General features: G+C 44.3%; 1 protein-coding gene across 6 annotated transcripts in view; it reads right to left on the bottom strand.

The window, feature by feature from the left end:
* Positions 1–5,466: 5,466 nt before the first annotated feature.
* Positions 5,467–23,905, bottom strand: part of VPS45 (vacuolar protein sorting 45 homolog) — a 76,975-nt gene continuing 58,536 nt past the window's right edge. For 2 of the 6 annotated variants that reach the window (XM_089300007.1, XM_051858711.3), the window contains one exon: positions 5,467–6,111. In XM_089300007.1, coding sequence (XP_089156133.1) covers positions 6,024–6,111 — 88 coding nt within the window. In that variant the 3' untranslated portion in view covers positions 5,467–6,023. Of the gene's footprint in view, positions 6,112–8,999; positions 9,256–16,889; positions 17,126–23,905 lie in introns of those variants that run through there. The other 4 variants (XM_089300005.1, XM_089300003.1, XM_089300006.1 and 1 more) reach the window with 2 other exon arrangements.

The following is a 23,905-nucleotide window of genomic DNA, read 5'->3' on the forward strand; positions in this document are numbered from 1 at the left end:
CCCAGAGACTCCAGTTTGGCCACCGTGTGTCATCATCACTCTATGGCCTTTGGTCAGGTCCCTGAATTTGTTTAGGTGTCCATTCCTCCACATGCTAAGTGGCGAGAGATGAGCTGCCGTTTCCACCAACAACCCCTTGTTGTATTCCCTTAGGGGAATAGCTGAGGTGACCTGTGTAAGTATTCTCAAGATAAAATATTAGTCCTCCAGGGCTAATTGTAAAATAAGCAGATGAACACATTGCCTGGCATATGGTAGGCACACAATAACCGCAAATGAATAAAAATCGCTGGAACAGAGGAGCAGGCAAAAGGGAAAAAAAATCGTTTTTCTAGAGCTGTCTCAAGATAGAAGGAAGTGTTGGCTGATTTGTGGTTGGAGGGGTGGAGGATATTTTGGCTTTTTGCAGCATTCTGTCAAATGAGGGAGGGCTCCTCTGCTCCCAGCTGGGTGTTTCCGCCTATTCCAGTGATACTCCTTTCAACCTCTCTCCCTTGCCTGTACTGATTAATTCTTCTCTTTTACACACAGAACTTCATCCTTTCAAAAATGGTCTTCAAGGGGGGGGGGTGTCTTCAGAGCATTCCTGGGAAATGGGAATCATGGAAAACTGCGTGGAATTCAAAACCTTTTGCACTGAAATACATTTCTAGGTCCATTTGCCCATGACCTTTTTTTTTTTTTTTTAAGATTTATTTATTTATTCAAAAGTCAGAGTTACACAGAGAGAGGAGAGGCAGAGAGAAAGAGAAAGGTCTTCCATCTGTTGGTTCACTCTCCAATTAGCCGAAATAGCCGGAGCTGCGCCGATCCGAAGCCAGGAGCCAGGAGCTTCTTCTGGGTCTCCCACACCGGTGCAGGGGCCCAAGGACTTGGACCATCTTCCACTGCTTTCCCAGGCCACAGCAGAGAACTGGATCGGAAGTGGAGCAGCTGGGACTCAAACTGGTGCACATATGGGATGCCGGTGCTTCAGGCCAGGGCATTAACCCGCTGCGCCACAGCGCCGGCCCCTAGCCATGAACTTAAAAAAAAAAAAAAAAATCTCACCTCTCATTTATTTAAATCTCTAGTGGCACCTTGGGGCATATGCACAATAAATACTCATACTCCTCTGGGACAGTGAGGGAACAAGGCAATTCTGTAACTTGCCCAAGTTTTATGCAAGTTTCTAGAATCCATACAACACAAATCCCATTCCCCAATGACTTTCCTTTCCCCACCGCCTCTATTACTTATTCCCCTGTGTTAAAAATGATAAAAGAAGGGGCTGGCATTGTGGCGTAGCAGGTAAAGCTGCTGCCTGTGATGCCAGCATCCCATATGGGTGCCGATTCATGTCCCAGCTGCTCCACTTCCAATCCAGCTCCCTGCTAATGGCCTGGGAAAAGCAGCTAAAAATGGCTCAAGTGTTTGGGCCCCGACACCCATGTGGCAGACAGAGATGAAGCTATTGGCTCCTGGCTTCCTGTGGAGATCTCCTTCTGGATGGATCTCCCACTTTCAGTAACTCTGACTTGCAAAATGGATGCATAATTTTTTTTTGAAAAAAGTGATGAAAGAAGAATGAAAAAGAAAAAAATCACCCCAGGATATGTTCATTTGTGAAGAAGCAAAATGTCCCAGTGCCCTGGTGTGGAAGCTAGCCCATGGGAGCCCTGTGAGGGCTTGCTGACCAGGCTTATGGGAGTGGTTCGGATTTATAGTTTAAATGGATTCTGCTTTGGGCGGGGGTGGGGGAACTTCATGACTTGCTCCAACTCCCTTCTTCCCCAGTAACTTTCATTTAATCAACACTACAGGAGTGTCTCCTCGTGCGTGTTAGAGCTTGTGGAACATCAGGCAGAGGGACTGATAGAAAATAAAAAGCCTCCAAAGTAATTTTCAGATTCCACAGCAGATGCATGTGGGCTGCAGAACCTTGCTTGCCTGTCTGCTCCTTAAGATGTTACATAAATTTCGGGCATTTCTCTCATTCCTACCTTGCCTCACCTGCCTCACTTTGTCCTGCCACTCATCCCTCTTGCCATATGCCACACTCTTCCCCTGGCCTGTTCTCCCAGCTGATGTCGCTCTCGCCAGATGAACCTCAATGCACTTGAACTGGGATCTGTGTGGGACTGTTTTCCAAAGACCAATGCCGAAGTGAGAAATCTGAGTAAGAACTTCTGGGTTCCTTTACACATTTTAATAGCACTGTCTCCTTAGTGAGTGCGACGCTACCACGTACACACATCATAAAAATAACTCCCGACAGTTTCTGTCTTTGTGGAGATAAGATACTGGGAGGACTCATGATGGGTTACCTCCTAACTAACATGGATAGCACACCGCTGCCAGCAGCTTTATTCTTCAACTGAATAATTTATAAGTGACTCCACTTAAGGGAAAAGGAAGGGAGCTATCAGAGATAACAACCTGTGAATTGCTGCCTGCAAGTTTACTGGGCGGATCCAAACAGTCATTTAAAAACAAATATCCTTGGCTTTTGTGGAGTAAATGGGATTGAGTGGTTTTGACTGGGGCATTCCCAGCTATGGGGGAGAGAGTTATTACAAGCATATCAAACTTTAATTAAAATACTATTCTTAGAGGGGCAAATAAAGGGACAGTGATAATGAGATCAGCTTTGTAACTCTTACATAGAAATATTCTTAATAAAAGACATACTGACTTGTGGCATCACACACCACACACCTTGAGGGTGGAATTCATTCAGAGCCTTCTTGATATTGTTTGTAGAGAATACAATGGAAGTGGAATGATGTAAGAAAAATCTGTTTTTATTCTCTTTATCCCAAAGAGCTACTTTACCAACAGGAAGGGAAACACAGGTAATTCTCCTTGGGGGCAGGATGTTTCTATTTATTTGAAAGGACTATATAAACTGGAAAATGCTGCATTTAAAATACTGCTTCCTCAAGTGCAGCTTATTTGAAAAACTTAACGAAAAATGAAGAATCAAGAAAATCTCCTAGGGGCTGGTGTTGTGGTGCAGCGTGTTAAGGCCACCGCCTGCAACATAGGCATTCCAGTGAGCAGGATTGGAAATGGAGCAGCTGGGACTAGAACCAGCGCCCATTTGGGATTAACCTACTGTGCCACAGCGCCAGCTCCTGCTCCAATTCTGATCCAGCTCCCTTCTAGTGTGCCTGGGAGAGCAGTGGAGGATGGCCCAAGTCCTTGAGCCCCTGCCACCCATGTAGGACACCCACACAGAATTCCAGGCTTCTGGCTTTGGCCTGGTCTAGCTCCAGCTTTTGAGGCCGTTTTGGAAGTGAACCCTATCACTCCCTCTCTCTAACCTTGTTTTTTAATTTTTGAATATTTTTTTTTTTATTTATTTGAATGAGTTACAGAGAGAGGTAGAGAGAGAGAGAGAGGTCTTCCATCTGCTGATTCACTTCCCAATTGATCACAATGGCTGGAGCTGCGCCAATCCGAAGCCAGGAGCCAGGAGCTTCTTCCTGGTCTCCCACATGGGTGCAGGGCCCCAAGGCCTTGGGCCATCTTCTACTGCTTTCCCAGGCCATAGCAGAGAGCTGGATCGGAAGTGGAGCAGTCGGGACTAGAAGTGGCACCCATATGGGATGCCGGTGCTTCAGGCAAGGGCTTCAGAGTGGACAGAGAGAGAGAGAGAGACAGAGAAAAAGGTCTTCCTTTGCCGTTGGTTCACCCTCCAATGGCCGCTGCGGCCGGCGCATCGTGCTGATCCAAAGCCAGGAGCCAGGTGCTTCTCCCGGTCTCCCATGCGGGTGCAGGGCCCAAGGACTTGGGCCATCCTCCACTGCACTCCCTGGCCACAGCAGAGAGCTGGCCTGGAAGAGGGGCAACCAGGACTAGAACCCGGTGTGCCGGTGCCGCAGGCGGAAGATTAGCCTATTGAGCTGAGGTGCTGGCCCAGGCAAGGGCTTTAACCTGCTGTACCACAGCGCCGGCCGCTAACTCTGCCTTTTAAATAAAGGAATAAATAAATAAATAAATAAATATTTTTCAAAAAGGCTCATACACTTAAGAAAAAAGGAAAATCTACACAGGGTCTGGCATTGTGGTGCAACAGGTAAAGCCACCACCTTTGACACTGGCTTCCCATATAAGCACCAGTTAGTACCAGATGTTCCACTTCTGATCCAGCTTCCTGCTTATGAGGCTGGGAGAGCAGTGGAAGATGGCTCAAGAGCTTGGGCCCCTGCACCCAGGTGGGAGACCTAGATCGAGCTCCTGGCTTCTGGCTTCAGCCTGGCCCAGCCAAGGTCATTATGGGAGTTTATTATGGGAGTCATTATAGGTCATTTAGGGAGTGAAGACAGAAGACAGAATATTGTCTCTCTTGCTCTCTCTCTGTCTCTCTCTCTGCCTTTCAAATAAATAAAATTTTAAAAAGGAAAAAATCTGCCCAAAGTTCTCACAAAAGTGAAAAAAAAATACATGACCTTAGATCTTAGCTGTAATGCAGGCAGAAGCCTTAGGTATCAGGTGTGCATGTAAAGAAACAACAGCTGAGAACTGGGAGAAACAGAGCAAGAGGAGGTGACCAGAATGATCTTTCAGCCTCCCCTGTATTTCTTTAACTGCTGATTGGGCAGTGGGAGGGTTGACAGGAGCCCAATCATTTTGCATAGTGATTCTGTGTTGTGCCCCCAACTTGGAGACGGGTCAATCTTACCACAATTATTAGTCAGACTTCACTGAGCGGTTACTATGCACCAGACAATATACAAGTATGCATGATTTCAATTTTTTTTGCACCAAAATAAACATCTTTTTATTTCATTTTCCAGGAATTTTTAGAAGTATCCTTATATTATTACTCTAATTTTATAGATGAGGAACCTGAGCTACACCTGAGTAATATCCCAAAGTCACATAAAATATGACATAGATCTGACCCTGGGCTGTCTAACAGTAGACATATTAGAAACATTGAAACACACAAAACACATATACCTACAGAAAACCGGGGTGGAGGTGGTATTTTTTTAAAAGATTTATTTATTTATTTGAAAATTACAGAGAAAGAGAGTGAGCGAGTGAGATCTTCCATCCCCTGATTCATTCTTCAAATGGCTGCAACGACTAGGGCTGGGCCAGGTGAAGCCAGGAGCCAGGAACTCCATCCGGGTCTCCCACATGGGCGGCAGGGGTTCCTGCTTTCCCAGGCACATTAGCAGGGAGCTGAACAGGAAGTGGAGCGGCCGGGGCGCTCATATAGATGCTGGTGCTGCTGGCTGCAGTCTAACCCACTGCACCACAGCGCTGGCCCTGGCTGTGAGGGCTGGACAGCATCACTCTGCTGCTTTCAAGGAGGTGACGCTGGTACCAGGATTTATTATTTGTCTTCACATACTTTAAGTCTCCTTCCAGCGGAGGCAACGCCTTCATTGTTTATTGAAAAGCCAGCTCCTGCCCCACCTCATGCATTCCCATGAATTAGGCTCGAAGACATAAAACTGAATCACTCGTATCTTCTCACAAAATGGATTTTTATTGTCGTCATACATGGTTTCTCAGTGCCACAGAAAATTGCAACGTAGGAACAATTTTTGGATGGCTTTCTAAAGAGACGTGGTGAGTTTTCAGAAATGAGCTGTGCAGGAATGTGGCCAAGGGACAGTAGGAAGGGTCAGGGAAGAGGGAGGGAACCAAGGAGTGCAGCATCTGCGCGCACAAGTACTTGTAAATCCCTCCAGGCTCTGCTACCCCTTTTTTCAAGTAAGATCCCAACAAAGTTCATAAGAAATGGAAATGATTGTGCTATCAAATACACAAATAATACATTTCTTTATTTGAAAAAGAAACCATGGGAAAAGTGGGTTGGGTTGGGCTCAGGCTTATTCTCAGCTCATCACTGAGGGTCTCTGCCTCTGTGCCAACAGTGGGGGAGCCTCGGGCTGCCTGCAGAGGCATCAGAACAAGCAAGAAGCCCGCAGCCCCTGCAGTACCTCTGCTCAGGGGGGAAAGCCCGCGGCGGGGCAGGCGGCAGGCGGCAGGCGGGCCGCTCGCCCCACCTCTGCATCGCCGGTTCATCTTCTGCTGGCTGACCTCGACGTGACTTGAGAGCTCTCCTTGCTTCGGCTGTGCAGTCCAGAAGCCAGGACTTCCTCTAGGAAACTGATAAGCAGATTTGAGGTTACTTAAAACAAAAGTATTGCCAAGAATAGATTATCTTGCTCATGACATCTACCGAGATGGAAAGATAGCACGAACAGCACAGGTCTGCTGTGTGAGTGTGGGGCCGCCCTACCCAGAGTGGGAGGGGAGCCCCTCGTGCTCTTCGCTGCGGCCCACACTGCGTGCTTTAGGATTAAACTGGTGAGACCTGTTAGCACAGATATTCCACGTGTGAAATTCCTGGTTAGGAACTCAGAATTTTAAAGGCCATTCTGTTGTCTCAGGAGCATGTCACCTGAATCCTCCTATGCTCCTAAAACTGGTTCAGAACTTGCATTGTTCCTCGAGTGTCTTCTTTCTCCAATCTACCCTACAAAGTAGCACCAGGGTTACTTTTTTTTTTTTTTTTAAGACTTATTTATTTGAAAGGCAGACTTACAATGGGAGAGGGAGAGACAGAGAGAGAGAGAGAGAGAGAGAGAGAGAGAGAGAGAGATCTTCTATCCACTGGTTCACTCCTCAAATGGCCACAACAGCTAGGGCTGGGTCAGACTGAAGCCAGGAGCTCCTTCCGGGTCTTCCACGTGGGTGCATCGGCCCAGGGACTTGGGCCATCTTCTGCTGCTTCCTCAGGCACATTAGCAGGGAGCTGAATCAGAAGTGGAGCAGCTGGGATTCAAATTAGTGCTCATATGGGATGCCGGCACTGCAGGCAGTGGCTTAGCCTGTTGTGCCACAACACTGGCCCCCAGAGTTGCTTTTCTAACACAGGTTATATCTGACTGTATGCTCTCCTCCCTTCTGCTTTAAAATCTTTCTTTTACTTGCACAAAAATGTAATGTATGTATTAAAGCTCAAGGCCCTTCATAGTGGTTAATAACTAATACATTGTATTTATTTTCTTCTAAGAACTGTTTTAAAGTGTGTGTGTGTACCCGCACCTGTGCACAATCCTATGAAATTTAGAGATTAAGATGGGACTGACACTGTGGCCCAGCAGGTTGTAGTGCAGTGGATTAAGTCACAGCCTGTGTCAACAGCTTGCTTGGACCCCTGCTACCCATGTGAGAGACTTGGGTGGAGTTTCAGGCTCCTGGCTTCGGCCTGGCCCAGCCGCAAATGTTGCAGTCATTTGAGGAGTGAACCAGCAGATGGAAGATTCTCTCTGTCTCTGTCTCTGTAACTCTGTCTTTCAAATAAATAAATCTTAAAAAAAAAAAAGAAAAGAAAGAGATTGAGAACGAAAGCTATGGAGAGGTTAGACAGTTGTGGCAGGAGTCAGCCCAGGCTCCAGAGTCCGCATCCCTGGGCCTCCTGTATGCGCTGCTGCTCCCTTGTCCCGTCCCATCGCCCGCTGTGCAGCTGTGCCACCCGTGGTGACTGTTCTGTGTACGTCACGAGCTTCCACATCTTCACGCTTTTGCTCTTACTATGTCCTAAGTCTAAAAGGGAAGGCCGTGCCTTCTCTGATGAACTCTTGTTTCTCCTCTAAGGCTAGGGATTAAGTCACGTTTTTGGCAGAACCTTCCCAGACCCCTCCGTGCTGGACTAACCATTCCTGTCACTACTATCACGTTGATTCGGTGCTGTTTTAGCACTCTACTACTGTTATACTAGGTACTGTATATCTTACTGCTGCCAAAACAGACTGAGAGCTACTTTGGTGGGAGGAACTGAGCTTGGATCTCCAGGGCTTGGAGGTACCCAATAAAGGGGTGTTGAGTAAATGAGTTAACTAAATGACTACACAACGGTGAAAGAACTTTCTCTACAATGTAGGGGTTACTGGGGTCGTATTCATCAGTATGCTAAGGATTCTCTCTCAGAAAGAAACAGATCCACGGTAGACAGAGTTGGAGGAATGACAGCTATCTATTGCTTTGCAGTTTTAGACCTGCTAGATTTCAGGCTGAGAGAATGATGTAGTAGGGAGAGAGGAGTAAAAACTAAGTTCATTTAATTCCTTATGAAATACAAGCACTTCTGTCTGGCCTGTTTTTTTTTTTTTTTTTTTTTTTTTTTTTTTTTTTTCCCTTTGGCCCTTTGTACCAGAGACATATGGAGGCCAGAAAACAAATGTTAGGAGACTGGGGTAGCATTGCTTTTTAAAAGATAATACAGAAAGTGATCAGTAACTTCTAGTAAGAATGGGACAAATGTGCTGGAAAACCCTATAGAAATTCATCAGGTGATCTGTGCTTCATTTCCAAGGCTGCTACAAAGGGAAACAAAAAAGAACTTCCCTAAAATTCTACTTAAAGTTCCTCCTCCTGTGTATCAACAGGACCCCCACACTCCTGACTGAAAAGAGAAAACACTATTTATATTTGTCAGCCCTAATTTTGTTTCCTAAGGCCATGGTGACTTTAAAAAAGTATCTATTTGAGGACTTTGATGAGTCACTGCACAGAATGCTTAAAAATTATGGGCAATGAGCATATTGGTAGCTGTACCCCAAATTTAGACTAAAAAAGGATTTTCCTTTTCTAGATTTGTTTTCAATCAACCTCACTTAAAAAACAGACTCAAAAAACCCCTCTGTGGTACTATAATCCAATTTTACTCAGTTCAATTCAATTGAACAAATGTTTACTGAGCATCCACTATGAACTAGGCACTGAATTAGCTGTTCAAATGCACACCTGTTATGATTCCTACCTCAAGGGCTCTCAGAGATAGATACACAGTATCGGCTCAGTATGAAATGTGGTATGAAACCCAGCATCAGGACCTAACAGAGTAGATGAACACTGTGGCTTTTCTCAGGTTGTACTGTCAGCAGGGGTGCTTTCCCGGTTCTGTGCATAGAAAGAAGGTGGGCGGGAAAAAGCAGAACCCCAACCCTCATTTTAGAACATCAGCTTCAAAAAGTCTTGAGTCATACATTGAAAAGCAAGTTTATTCACTTTGTTATTTCCATTTTAAGGGGGGGGGGAGGAGGGAGGGAGGGAGGGAGGGAGGGAGAGAGAGAGAGAGAGAGAGAGAAAGGCAGGCCAGGGAGTATGCAGGAGCTTGTATCTGCTACCTCACTTCTCCAGTGCCCCCAACAGCTAGGGCTGGGCCAGGCTGAAGCCAGTAGCCTGGAATTCCATGCAGGTCTCCCACTTGACTCATCATCTGCCAGGATGCACATTAGCTGGAAGCTGGATGGGAAGTGGAGGAGCCAGGTCTCAAACCAGGTATTTAATATGGGATGCAGATGTCCTAAGTGGTGACTTCACCACTGTGCCAAATGCTTGTCCCTAGTTTCTTCACTTTTAAGCCTTGCTAAGGGATTAGAGACCAATTTACAGGATGAAAAATTTTAATTAAAGTCATTCGGCTAAACAACCATGTCTAAGTAAAGCTATATATCATAACAAAACTCTCTCCCTCTCTGTCTCTGTCTCTCTCTCTGTGTGTGTGTGTGTATGAGGACTCTTCAAAAGTTCATGAAACTGTGTATTATACAAAAGCTGGGGCAGGTGTTGTGGTGCAGCAGGTTAAGCTGTTAAACAGTGCCTGTTTGAGCCCCAATTCCTTGGGTTCCCATGCAGTTTCCTGCAAATGCACCTGAGAGGCAGCAACCTATGTGGGAGACCCAGATTGAATTTTGGGCTTCTGGCTTTGACATGCCCAGCCCTGGTTGTTGCAGGCATTTGGGGAATGAATCAGTAACTGGAAGTTGTCTGTCTCTCTGCCTTCAAAAAAATGCAACCAAACCAAACCAAACCAAACCAACCAAATAAATACCCCAAAGAAAAATGCATGGATTTTAACTTATTTTTGTGCCCAAATTTATCATTTAATTCAATTTTCATAAACTTTTTGAAGTACTATTATATGTATATTTAAATTAAAGATACTTCATTCTCCTTTTTCACTATATTCCACAGATAGAAATTACATGTGAGTTTTTATATCTAAGACACCAGGGAATTTAAAATATGAAGCCACATAGTGGCTGGCGCCACGGCTCACTAGGCTAATCCTCTGCCAGCAGCGCCGGCACACCGGGTTCTAGTCCCGGTCGGGGCGCCGGATTCTGTCCCGGTTGCCCCTCTTCCAGGCCATCTCTCTGCTGTGGCCAGGGAGTGCAGTGGAGGATGGCCCAGGTGCTTGGGCCCTGCATCCGCATGGGAGACCAGGAAAGCACCTGGCTCCTGGCTTCGGATCAGCGCTGTGCGCTGGCCGCGGCGGCCATTGGAGGGTGAACCAACGGCAAAAGGAAGACCTTTCTCTCTGTCTCTCTCTCTCACTGTCCACTCTGCCTGTCAAAAAAAATATGAAGTTACATAGTATGAAAAATAAATGGAACATGTGGGGAGCAGGAAAACAGAAAAAGACTTTCAGGAAAATAACGAGGAAAAGCCCCAGATATTTGCTTTAATGGAACAGTATCCTGTTAATTGCAGCCCAAAATGTAGCTGGAATTGCCAGAAGATGGGAGAGGGTAGGGGAGGAGAGGATGGAATTTCTTACAGCTCAGCACACTGAGAAGTCTCCTTCCTGCTCCTCTCAATTCCCACTGCTTACAGCTGTCAGAACCATCGCTGTTTCCTACCCCGTGCTATTACTGGTCCATCTCTCCCACACTGTCTAGTGGAACTGTGTTTTTTTTTTTTTTTTTTAAACCTAATGCTCACATTATCGCTCTTCTAGGAAGCCTTCTTTAACCACACTGCCTTCCAGTTGGAGTGACATCCTGGTTCCTCCATACCCTGTCATATTCTGATGCTGTCTTCTAATTTATTTGTCTACATGTCCATTTTCCATATAAGCCTATGAGTTTTCTGAGGGCACTAGTGATGTACAAACATACTCTTTGTAAAAGTTTTAAATAGCACACGTAACCTCCAGTCTTTCTTGACTCTTCCCTCCATTATTCTTTCCAGGGAAAACAATTCGTACGGCAAACATTCATGGAGTGCCTCCAATGTGCTAGGCACTGTTCTAGAAGATGTGAATACAGCAATAAAGAAGCAAAAACAAACACATGAACAAAAATAACTCTGGCCTCATGAAATTTATATTGCAATGGTGGAGAAAGAAAGAAGAAACTGATTAGCAGGTAAAATGTAATAATAATAATAATAATAATAATAATAAACAAATATCACTTTTTAATGCAAAGTACTATTCTAATGAGGCAGAAACTATCCCTCTTTTGCAAACACACTGACTGAAGCACAGAGAAATCAAATTTTTCATTCTGGGACTGACGGAGCTGGGATTAAACCCCAGGCAGCTTGGCTTCAGAGTTTCTTCTCTTAAAAATGCTGCTACACTGCCTCTCTGTAGTACATTAGATTAAAAAAAATGCAATGGAGAAAAATAAAGAAAGCTTAAAGAAGGAGAAATGGAAAAGACAGTGGTGGTGTGAGGTTTAAAATGTAGGACTCATGGGGCTGGTGTTGCGGTGTAGCAGGTAAAGCTGCTGCCTGCAGTGCCGGCATCCCATATGGGCGCTGGTTCAAGCCCCGGCTGCTCCACTTCTGATCCAGCTCTCTACTATGGCCTGGGAAAGCAGTAGAAGATGGTCCAGGTGCTTGGGTCCCTGCACCTGTATGGGAGACCTGGAAGAAGCTCCTGGCTCCTGGCTTTGGATCAGTGCAGTTCCGTTTTGGCCAGTTGGGGAGTGAACCAGCAGATGGAAGACCTCTCTCTCTCTCTCTCTGCTTCTCCTCTCTCTGTGTAACTCTGACCTTCAAATACATACACATACGTACATAAATAAATAAATAAATAAATATTTTAAAAAAATAAAATGTAGTACTCAGGCCAGTGTTTGGCATCATGGGTAAAGATGCCACTTGCAATATCAGCAATCCATATGGGTGACGATTCCTGAACCTATGTGGGAGACCCAGACGAAGCTCCTGGCTCCTGTTTGGCCCAGCTTTGGCTACTGGCAGTCACTTGGGGAGTAAGCCAGCAGACAGAAGATCTCTCTCTGTCTCCCTCCCTCTCTGTAACTCTGACTTTCAAATAGATAAAATAAATCTTTTTTTTTTTTTTAATTTAAGGGCCACCACTGTGGTATAGTGGGTAAAGCTGCCACCTGAGATGCCGGCATCCCATATGAACGCTGGTTTGAGTCCTGGCTGCTCCATTTCTGATCCAGCTCCCCGCTAATGGGCTGGGAAAACAGTGGAAGATGGCCCAAGCAGATGACGGCTCAGGTGTTTGGGTCCCTGGCACATCTGTTGGAGACCTGGATGAAGCTCCTGGCTCCTGGCTTCGGTCTGGCTCAGCCCTGGCTGTGCAGACACTTAGGGATCGAATGGGCAGATGGAAGATCTTTGCTCTGTCTCTCCTGTTCTTTCTGTAACTCTTTGAAACAAAGAAATCTTTAAAAATAGAATACAATAAAATAAAACACAGTGCTCAGGTGGGGGCCTCACTGAGAAACTGAAATTGGAGTTGAGAACTAAATGAGTTAACAAAGCATATGAAGGGTCTTCAAGAAGTGAAGGAAAATGCATAGAAATCTATATTGATTTCAAAGTTTTTTGTACCCCAAAATCTTATCTCTTAATCCCATTACTTCATGATTTCTAAGAAAATTTATTTTCATTTTATTTGAAAGGCAGGGAGACAGAAACAGAGCGATCTTCCATTTGTTGGTTTATTCCCCAAATGCCTGCAGTATCCAGGGCTAAGCCAGGCTGAAGCCAGGAGCCAATCTGAGTCTACCACACGGATCCAGGAACTCAAGTGCCTGAACCACCATCTGCTACCTCCCAGGAAGCGAGGATGGGGAGCTGAGCCAAGATCTGAACCCAGGAACTCCAATATGGGATGCCGGCATCCCAGGAAGCGTCTTAACCACTGTGGCCAAATGCTTGTCCCTTATTAACTTTCTGAAGTTCTCTCATGTATTTGGGGGAAGTGCCAGCAAGTGCCAAGGAGTGAAGGCATGGTATGTTTGAGGAGCAGAAAGGAAGCTGGTGTGGCTGAAATGAAGGGCACAAGGTGTTGGGTAGTAAGAAATTACAACGGAGAGGTTAAAAGGGAGTGGAGGGCAGTGTAAAGATGAGATCACACACATTTTTGGTTGTCATAGCTGGTGAAGTCCTACTGGCATCTAATGGGTTGAGGCCAGGAATGTTGCTGAACATCCTACAGTGTAAAGGGCAGTCTCCCACAACAAAGAATTATCTGGTTCAAATTACCAATAGTGTTAAGAGTATAAGTAATTCTGGACTAGAGATACAAATTTGGGAGCTGCTCATGGATGGGTAGAATTTACAGCCACAAGACTGGATGAGCTCTCTAAGGGAGTGGGTGGAGATGGACAGGAAGAGGGAGAGCCCAAGGACTGAGTTCCAGGGATTCCAGAAAACAGGAGAAATCGGCAAAAATGGCCAGGGAGGTAGGAGGACCAGGAGAGTGTAGTTCCTGGAAACCAAATGATAAAAGTGTTTCAAAATGAAGGGGCTGATCACCTATGTCAAGTGCTGCTAGCAGGTCAGGTGAAATGAGGACTCATTTAGCAACATGGAGGTGCTGGGGACCACGACCAGGACCAGAGCAGTTCTGAGGAGAGATGGGAGTGAAAGCCTGCCTGGAGTGCTCCAGGAGAATATGTGCGGGAAGAGAACATGTGGGGGGAGGGGCTGGAGAGGGTGAGTGAGTGCAAGCATTCTTGGAGAACTGCTATCAAAGAGAACAGAGAAATGGGATAGAACCTGCAAAGAGAAAAGAGGTTAAGGAAGGGTCTTTAAGTAAAAGTGGGAAAAACAGAAGTGTGTTTCTATGCTTCTGTGAATGACCCAACGAAGTGGGTTAACATGATTAGGGAGAGAAAGGGAAGCAAGTTTGGAGTGGTACCCTGGAGCAGGTGAAGTGGGATGGACTTCGGTGCCTGGAGGGAAGGGCTGGTCTGAGCCAGGGGCATTCACACTCTGTGACAAGCCAGGAGGCAAAGGGCTACAGTGGCAGTGGGAGCCACGGAAGTTCTCCTAGTGACTTCTCTCACCAGTGAATGTACATCTTAATTATTATCTCCTTCAGATGTGCATCCTTAGAGGTTGAATTAGGTGTTTGCTGAATGGACACATGAGCCAGACACATATTTTACAAAGAGGTTAAGATCCCAACTTAAATGTCACCTAGTATGCCAAATTCTCCCTAAATATCCAACAGAAGTTTTATCAGGAACAAGGTAGAAGGCTGGCATTCAATATCAACAAGGAAACTTCAAAAAGTTCATGGCAAATTAAACTAAATCGTCATTTTGGTAGAGAAATATTTGAAATCCACGCAGTTTTTTCCATAATATTATTCCCATGAGCTTTTGGTAGACTTGTTACATGTCTGAACACACTGGGGATCTCACATGTGGCATCGGCTGCTCCCCATGCATGCACCCTTTACCCATACAAACTTCTCCCTGTTTCTCAGCTGTGCTGCTTCCTTCCTCCCGCTCCTGTCTGTGGCGATGCTCTGTCTTCAGCCCCCACTGTTCCTTTTTCCTAAGGGAATTCCACTTATCCTTTAAGTTCTGGCTCAAATAACATTTCCTCAGTGAAGCACTTCTTGATTACTCTGTCAGGATTAATTATTTCTATGTAGGACACATTTTATTTAATTTATATCATTAACACATATCAAGTCTTTTTACCTTTGAACTCCTAATAGCAGGATAGAATAAATTCAGTAGTCCAGGGGGTATGATTCAGATTGGTATTCCAGCTTACCTCTTCCTTTGAGTTCCAGTAATGTTTTAAAAGTGCTTAATTTTATGCTGTTTTCTATAAACATATTTTAAAGTATTTATTTATTTAGTTCTACCTCTGCACATTCCCCCACATTATAAGAAAATGGACACTCCAAAAGACAATGTCGTATTTATTTTGTATCTTTATGTGTCCCTGGGTCTAATCATACCCTAATTTGAGAAATGTTGATTTGTTTGACTCCCCCACTGGACCGGCAGGTCACTGAAGACAGGGACATTTTATTTATCTTTGTTTTTATTCTCTGCCTCAAATAGTACATTGTGAAAAACAGCCACTCAACAGCCATCCTCTTGTTCCCAATCAGTACAATCACAGCAGTCTGGTAATATTCTTGGCTAACATTTCTTTTGCTCCTTGAGAAGAGCAATAGTAAAACACAAAACAGAAGCCCCCAGATGTCTCCGGACAGCTGAAGAGCGAAGCAAACTGTGGTATGTTCACATAATGAAATGTTACAGCACTGAAAAGTAGCAAACAAGGTCACGGACAACAACAGAGATGAATCTTCAAGCAATGTTTAGTAAAAAAAAGTATGACAACATCTTTATATGGCTCAAAAATAAGCAAAACTAGAGAATAAATACAATCTTCCTCTATCAAAGCAAGAGAATTAAACATAAATTTAGGCTAGCTGTTGTGGGAGATGAGGAATGTATTTCTTCTTTTTTAAAAAAAATTTATTAACATTTAAAAGATTGATTTATTTATTTGAAAGAGTTACACAGAGAGAGGAGAGGCAGAGAGAGAGAGAATCTTTCATCTGCTGATTTATTCCCCAAATGGCTGCAACAGCCATGGCTGGGCCAGACTGAAGCAAGGAGCAAGGAGTTTCTTCTGGGTCTCCCATGTGGGTGCAGGGGCCCAAGGCCTTGGATCATCTTCTGCTGTTTCCCAGGCACATTAGCAGGGAGCTGAATCAGAAGTGGAGCAGTGGAACTTGATCTGGTGCCCACATGGGATGCCCGTGTTTCAGGCGGTGGCTTTACTCACTATGCCACAACGCTGGCCTGAGGGACATACTTAGAGAGGAACACTCAGATGGATTTGTTATTTGCTATTTCCTAGTCCTTGGATTAGGTGAAGGGTTCAAGGGTATACATTATATTATCATGCTTTCTAACTTGTTTTATATATTCCTGTATGAATATCAGTATAAAATGTTACATTAAAACAATGAAAAACACAAACGCTGAATGGGTTTCTTTACTGCAGAGTCTCTCAGGATACTTAACATGCTGATGTGAATTGTGACTTTTCAAGTGAGGGACACAGTGTTTCCCAAACTTAACACCACAGGACCCCCTTTTAACCTGGAACACCTATGCCTATCTCCCTGAACAGAAATTTTCTTTATAGAACGGAGTTCAGAAAACACTGGATTAAGATATAAAATATTTCCTTGATTATAACCTGTTCCACTGAGGTTGCTTTCCCCTACAACACTCTCTCATGAATGACATAACTGGTTATTAAAAAATGTAGCTATTCCTTCCCAACCCCCACCTTAGTGCTGGACACCTGACTTCTGAAAAAACAAAGCAAAACAAAACAAAGAAACAAACAGGAGCTCTTGGCCCTGTTTTCTTTCCCTGGGAGAAGAAATAGCACAAAGAAGCCAACAATGAGGTTCTGTCTGGATCTAGCACTGTGCATATATCATTCATTGGAATATCATATGAAGAAAGAGGAAGAAATTGCCCTTGAAGTTGCAAGGTGAAAGACGGACTCCTCAGGGACAGAACTGCCTGTAAGATCAGTTACATAAAGGTCTGAAAAGAGGTTATCATTTGAGAATACAAAGAGCTATAGATGTGCTTTCTCGCCACTGGGACAATTCAAGACCGCATCCACGTGTCAGAGCAGCCACAGCCACAGGAGCAGAGTGGTGACCACTACGACCCAAAGCCCCCAGATAACCAACTGTAGCAACCATGGATGCTGAAGGCTTTCTGCAGGTCTTTTATTTATAGAGGTCCTGACTCTGGGGGCCTTTGAGGGGACCTCTTAAATGAGTATTAACAGTTTTTCTCCTCACAGACCACAGAGCTACTACCTTTTCTTTTTTTAAAGATTTATTTATTTTTTACTTGAGAGTCAGAGTTACACAGAGAGGAGAGGCAGAGAGAGAGAGGTCTTCCATCCATTGATTCACTCCCAAATTGGCCACAACAGCCAGGACTGCGCCGATCTGAAGCCAGGAGCCAGGAGCTTCTTCTGGGTCTCCCACGCGGGTGCAGGGGCCCAAGCACTTGGGCCATTTTCTACTGCTTTCCCAGGCCACAGCAGGGAGCTGGATCGGAAGTGGAGCAGCAGGGACTAGAACCGGCGCCCATATGGGATGCTTCAGGCCAGGTGTTAACCCACTTCGTGAGAGCACCGGCCCCAGAGCTACTATCTTGATAGTAAATTTCATCACTGCTTCACTATATTCCCACTGGGTTAATAATATAATCATACTCTTGCATTATGTTTAAGTAAGTGTTTTCTTCTTTTTAAAAAAGATTTATTTATTTATTTGAAAGGCAAAATTACAGAAAGAGAGGGAGATGAGAGACAGAGACAGAGAGAGAGACAGAGAGAGAGAGAGAAATCTTTTATTCTCTGGCTCACTCCTCAAATGGCTGCAATGGCCAGGGCTGGAAAAGGCTGAAGCCAGGAGTCAGCTGGAGCCTCTTCCAGGTCTCCCACATGGGTGCAGGGTCCCAAACACTGTGCTGTCCTCTGCTGCTTTCCCAGGCACATTAGCAGGGAGCTGGATCAGAAGTGGAGCAGCTGGGACTTGCAACGTGTCCATATGGGATATCCTTACTACAGGTGTTGGCTTAACCTGCTATGCCACAGTGCTGACCCTCAAGTAAGGGTTTTTAAAATAAGTGATTTGGAAGTAAGAGTGACAGCAGAGGTACTTGTGATGAATATGCAGTCTTAAAATTTATCTCCTTCAAATATAATAGTAATAGCAGCAGCAGCAAGTAGCCCCTAGTGTTTACCCTGTGTCAGATCTCCTGTAAGCGTTCTACAAATACGCAGGCACTTCAAACGGTTCATGAAAAGGGATTAAAAGTTTATTCTGGTGCAAAAATTTTTGAGATCCATGAATAAATTTTTTCATAATACTAGTTCCATGAACTTTTTGATGACCTTTGTACTATATCAACCAATCATTACAACAATGGTTTGAAGGAGCTATTAGTTACCTCTATTTTACTGTTGAGAAAGTAGAGGCACAAAAAAGTTAAATAATTTGCCTAAGGTCACACACATGGACAAGTGGCAGAACTGGGATTTAGACAAGGCACATGGACGCCAACACCCATGCTCTTAACTGCTATGCTACACTGTGTCTCACCAGACCAAACGGCATGAAAGGCTGCTTTACAAACAACAGGCCCTATTTAAGGCCAACAGATCTAATGGTAACTCTACTGAAAGAACATAGGTCGTAAAGACGTATCATTCACCTGGGGAAGGTAATACAGTTTGGGCAGAGGGATGACAACTTGGATATACTGAATAATCAGTTAGATGCTTTACTAGTGTAAAGAATTCCGTTAGCATCAAAATGATGCTTTGATGAATTAGTAGATTTCACTATTTTTCTAATAACAAGAAAAATAGAAATGCAGATGTTACAGGAAACAAGGAAGTAAAATGGGTCACTTTTAAAAATCTATTTGAAAGAGCTATATAGAGAGGTACAGAGAGAGGTCTTCCATCCACTGGTTCACTCCTCAGATATCCACAATAGCCACAGCTGAATGCAGCTGAAGCCAGGAGCAAGGAGCTTGTTCCAGGTCTCCCACATGGGTACAGGGGCCCAAGACTTGGGCCATCCTTCACTGCTTTCCCAGGTGCATTAAAAGGAAGCTGGATCACAAGTGGAGCAGCTGGGACTCGAACTGGTGCCCATATGGGATGCCAGAGCTGCAGGCTGGGGTTTCGATCTGCTGTGCCACAGCACTGGCCCCAAATGGGTCACTTTTGTCTTACTATACAGAATTAGCATGTTTGAACTTTTTCTTCTCTTTTAAACATTTTATTAGTTTACTCAACAAATCCTGAAACAAATATGCAGATACTATATTGGATCTTACACACTACACAAAAAGGCAAGTCTCACAAACTTGGGAGGGAAAGCAATATTTTTCTTGTAACAGTTTGCCAGAACTCAACATTCTGGCAGAAAGAAAAAGAAACTCATTCAAAACAGCTTAAGGGAAAGAAAAGTGGGGATGGAGTAGAGAGTGTTGGGGCGGGGTCCATCATGGAACCAATGTAGGATCAGTGCCTCCTAATAGCCTGGAATTTGGAACAGGAGGCATCCACGTGTTGAAATACATTATACTTACAATGTGCAAGAATGACATGTAAATAACCACCCAGCAGCATCCACCTCTCTGACTCTTGTTTCTACTTGTTGCTGTCTCATCTGTTGGTCTCCTTGAGCCTCACACTGCTAATCTCCTTCTTTCTTCACTCTGCATCTGGGTTGACACAAGATGCTTTGAAACCAGTCTTGCTCAAAGGAATTGCTAACTGTTACAAATGAACAGCAGCTAACCTCAGTGTTGGCAAAGTCATGCTGTGGAGATATGGAACCTACTTTGTGTACACGCACTGTATATAAAGCGTTTCTGGCTGGCAGTGCAGTAATTTATCATCCTAAGAATGTTTATACTCTCGGGGCCGGCATTGTGGTGTAAGCTGTTGCCTGCAATGCCAGCATCCTGCACCCATGTGGAGACCAGGATGAAGCTCCTGGCTTCAGACTGGCCCACCTCTGGCCATTGTGGCCATCTGGTGAGTTAACCAAAAGATAGGTCTCTTTCAATTTGTCTCCCTCTCTGTAGCTTTGCCTTTCAAATAAATAAAATAAATCTTAAAAAAAAAAAAAAAAAAGAAAATTTGGCCGGTGCTGCGGCTCAATGGGCTAATCCTCCGCCTGTGGCGCTGGCACACCAGTTCTAGTCCTGGTCAGGGTGGCGGATTCTATCCTGGTCGCCCCTCTTCCAGGCCAGCTCTCTGCTGTGGCCTGGGAAGGCAGTGGAGGATGGCCCAAGTGCTTGGGCCCTGCACCCCATGGGAGACCAGGAAGAAGCACCTGGCTCCTGGCTTCAGATCAGCGTGGTGTGCCAGCTGCAGCGTGCAGGCCATGGCGGCCATTGGAGGGTGAACCAACAGCAAAAGGAAGACCTTTCTCTCTGTCTCTCTCTCTCACTGTCCACTATGCCTGTCAAAAACAAACAAACAAACAAACAAAAACAGAAAAAAAAAAAGAAAATTTAAGGGCTGGTGCTATGGTGTAGCAAGTAAAGCTGCCACCTATGATGCTGGCATCCCATGAGTGCAGGTTGGAGTCCCGGCTGCTCCACTTCCAATCCAGCTCCCTGATAATGCACCTGGGAAAGCAGTGGAAAATGACCCAAGTGTTTGGGTCCCTGCCCCCACATGGGAGACCAGGAGGAAGCTCTTGGCTTCCAGCTTCAGCCTGGCTCAGTTCCCACTGTCAGCCATTTGGGGAATGAACTAGCAGATGGAAAACTCTCTCTCTCTCTTTCTCTCTCTCTCTCCCTCCCTCCTTCCCTCCCTCCCTCCTTCTCCCTTTTTCTCTGTAACTTTGCCTTTCAAATAAATCAATAAATTATTTTAAAGGAAAAAATTTATATTCTCTGGGCCGGGCATTTGGCGCAGTTTGTTAAGATGCTGCCTGGGATGCTTGCATCCCTTATCAGAATACCTGGTTTATGTTCCAGCTCCACTTCAGATTCTAGATTCCTGCTAGTGCCTAGCCTGAGAGACAGCAGGTGGCGGTTTAAGTACTTGGGTCCCTGCTACCCACATGGGAGACCCAGTATGAGTTCCCAATTTCTGGCTTTGGCCTGGCTCAGACATAGATGTTTTGGATATTTGGGAAGTGAACCAGCAGGTGAGAGATTTCTCCCTTCTCTCTCTGCCTTTCAAAATCAAATAAATAAATAAATACATACATACTTAAACCTGACCTTGAATTCCAGCTTGTACTTCCTAGTTATATGACCTAAGCATATTACTTAACCTCTTCATGTTCTAGTTTCTGCATTGGAAAATTGGGGTCACAGTACTGTTACCTCGTGGGTCACGAAGATTAAGTGAGATAATATATGTAATGAGGTCAGCAAATTATTTGGCACTTAGTATATGTTCAATTATTAGCCCAGTGAACAACTGGACAAGTGTATAAGAAGTAAATAAAATGATATTTAATGCAGTACTATTTATAAGACTGAAAAATTATAAATAATTAACATCAAATAATATTTGATTTGTAAACCACTATATGTCCAATCTCAAAATAGCTTCAGGGGTATAGTAGAGGCTCAAAAAGTATAAATTGTTGAATGAATAAAAAACTAAGGATTGGTTAAATAAATTGTGGTAGAAATCTATAAAAATACCTGTTGACAACATGAATCAGCTTGTTCAATTCAAAATGCCAACTGTTCCGTGAGCCCTTAACTATATTCTCTCCTTAGGGCTGGCATGGTGGCTCAGTAGGTTAATCCTCTGCCTGTGGTGCCTGCATCCCATATGGGTGCTCGAGTCCTGGCTGCTCCTCTTCTAATCCAGCTGTTTGCTGTGGCCTGGGAAAGTAGTAGAAGATGGCCCAATTGCTTGGGACCCTGCACCCATATGGGAGACTGGAAGGAAGCACCTAGTTCCTGGCTTTGGATCGGCACAGCTCTGGCCGTTGTGGCTATTTGAGGAGCGAATCAAAGGAAGGAAGACCTTTCTCTCTCTCTCTTTGTAATTCTATCTCTCAAATAAATAAATAAAATCTTTTATAAAAAAACTATATTTTCTCCAAAACTATTGGTATCACTGACTTAGTCTATTAAATTATTATCAACACTTAAGCATTATTTCAGATGGAGAGGAAAATAACAGCTGCCCTAAGTTAATCATTTAAAATTTATTTATCTGAAAGGCAGACACACACACACACACACACACACCATGCACAGAGACAGAGAGACATCTCTCACCCATTGGTTCACTCCCCAAACTCCTGTTCTAATTGGAGCTGGGCCAGGCTGAAGCCAAGAGCTAGAACTCAGTTTCCCACAAGTGTGGCAGGGACCTAAGTACTTGAGTCATCCAAGAGTGCACATTAGCAGGAAGCTGGATTTGGAGCAGAGCCGGGGGAAACCAAGATTTGAACCCAGGGACCAGCATATGGGATACAGGTGTCCCAAGTGGTATCTTCCGCACTATATCAAAAGCCCGCCCCAAGTTAATAATTTTTATTCAAAGAGCATCATCCTTCCTAACTCTCATTCTTTTTTTGTTTTTGTTTTTTAACGATCTATTTATTTGAAAGTCAGAGTTACACAGAGAGAGAAGGAGAGGCAGAGAGATAGAGGTCTTCCATCTGCTGGTTCACTCCCCAGTTGGCCACAATGGCTAGAGCTGCGCTCATCTGAAGCCAGGAGCCAGGAGCTTCTTCCGGGTCTCCCACATGGATGCAGGGGTCCAAGAGTTTTGGACATCTTCCATTGCTTTCCCAGGCCATAACAGAGAGCTGGATTGGAAGTAGAGTAGCTGGGACTTGAACAGAACGCACATGGGATGCTGGCACTGCAGGCGGCGGCTTTACTTGTTACACCACAGTGCTGGCCCCCTAAATCTCATTCTTAATCACTTTTGAATGACAAAAATCTTCAAACAAAACTAAATGATTCCTTTCTTTTATATTATTTTAGCCCTACTTTAGTTTACAACACTGCATAGTAGGCAGGAAGTTTTACACATTGTCCATTTGGTAAAAACATATTTTTGCTTACCTCATAAGTGACATTTATAAGAAAGAAACTTAAAAGAAGCTTATCTAGGTAAACCTTCCCCAAATATTATTTCAACTGAGTGCCTATATGCCCAGACTGGACACAAACTGTGTTCATTTCAAGTTCTACCACTTACTAGCTTCAAGACTTGGGGCAAAATATTTAAACTTTCTAAATACCTCAATTTCCTTATTTGAAAAATAAAGATGAGCTAATACAAGTATCTACCTTATTCAGTTGTTATGAGAATTAAATCAAGTTAAATGGGTAAGGCAGCACATATCACAAGTATGAGCTACAGGAGTAATTAAAAATGTTCTAGTAGCCACATTAAAAAACTTAAATAAGTGAAATTGTAGCAATATATTTTATTATACAATATATCCAAAATATTATTTCAGCATGTAATAAACTTTAAAAAATTATTAATGAGGTATTTTACTGAACTAAGTCTTAGAAATTTGGTAAAGATTTTACACTTTTAGCACACTTCAGATTAGACTAGGTAAATTTCAAGTGTGTAACAGCCACCTGTGGCTAGAGGCTTCTTACTGACAGCGGAGGTGTAAAGCATCAAAGCAGTGTTCAGCACATCCTATGTGCCACATAAGTTTCAGCTTGCTCTTAGCATCCTCTCAACTCCCTTTTTAGGAATTTCTATAGATTAGTGTTCCTCAGAATGTGTGACTCATAACACCAGCTGATGTCAGATGCTTCTGGGGCATGGCATTCTAAATAGCGTTGGATTATACAGTGAGCATTTGTGAATTATCTTTCTATTTTTTAAAAATTTTTTTGACAGGCAGAGTGGACAGTGAGAGAGAGAGACAGAGAGAAAGGTCTTCCTTTGCCGTTGGTTCACCCTCCAATGGCCACCACGGCCGGTGTGCTGTGGCCGGCGCATCGCGCTGATCCGAAGCCAGGAGCCAGGTACTTCTCCTGGTCTCCCACGGGGTGCAGGGCCCAAGCACCTGGGCCATCCTCCACTGCACTCCCTGGTCACAGCAGAGAGCTGGCCTGGAAGAGGGGCAACCGGGACAGAATCCGGCGCCCTAACCGGGACTAGAACCTGGTGTGCCAGCGCCGCAAGGCGGAGGATTAGCCTATTGAGCTGCTGCGCCGGCCTATCTTTTTATTTATTTACTGCCTCAAGGAGAAAGTGTCAGTTTGGTACCTCAGGGCTTTGTTTTTTTTTTTTTTTTTACATTTTTTATTGAGATCAAATATAATTAAATCCACTGATTTTAAGG

The sequence above is a fragment of the Oryctolagus cuniculus genome, chromosome 7 (assembly GCF_051225735.1).
Source record: "Oryctolagus cuniculus isolate XC-2025 breed Fujian yellow rabbit chromosome 7, ASM5122573v1, whole genome shotgun sequence".
In the NCBI taxonomy this organism is placed as follows: Eukaryota; Metazoa; Chordata; class Mammalia; order Lagomorpha; family Leporidae; genus Oryctolagus; species Oryctolagus cuniculus.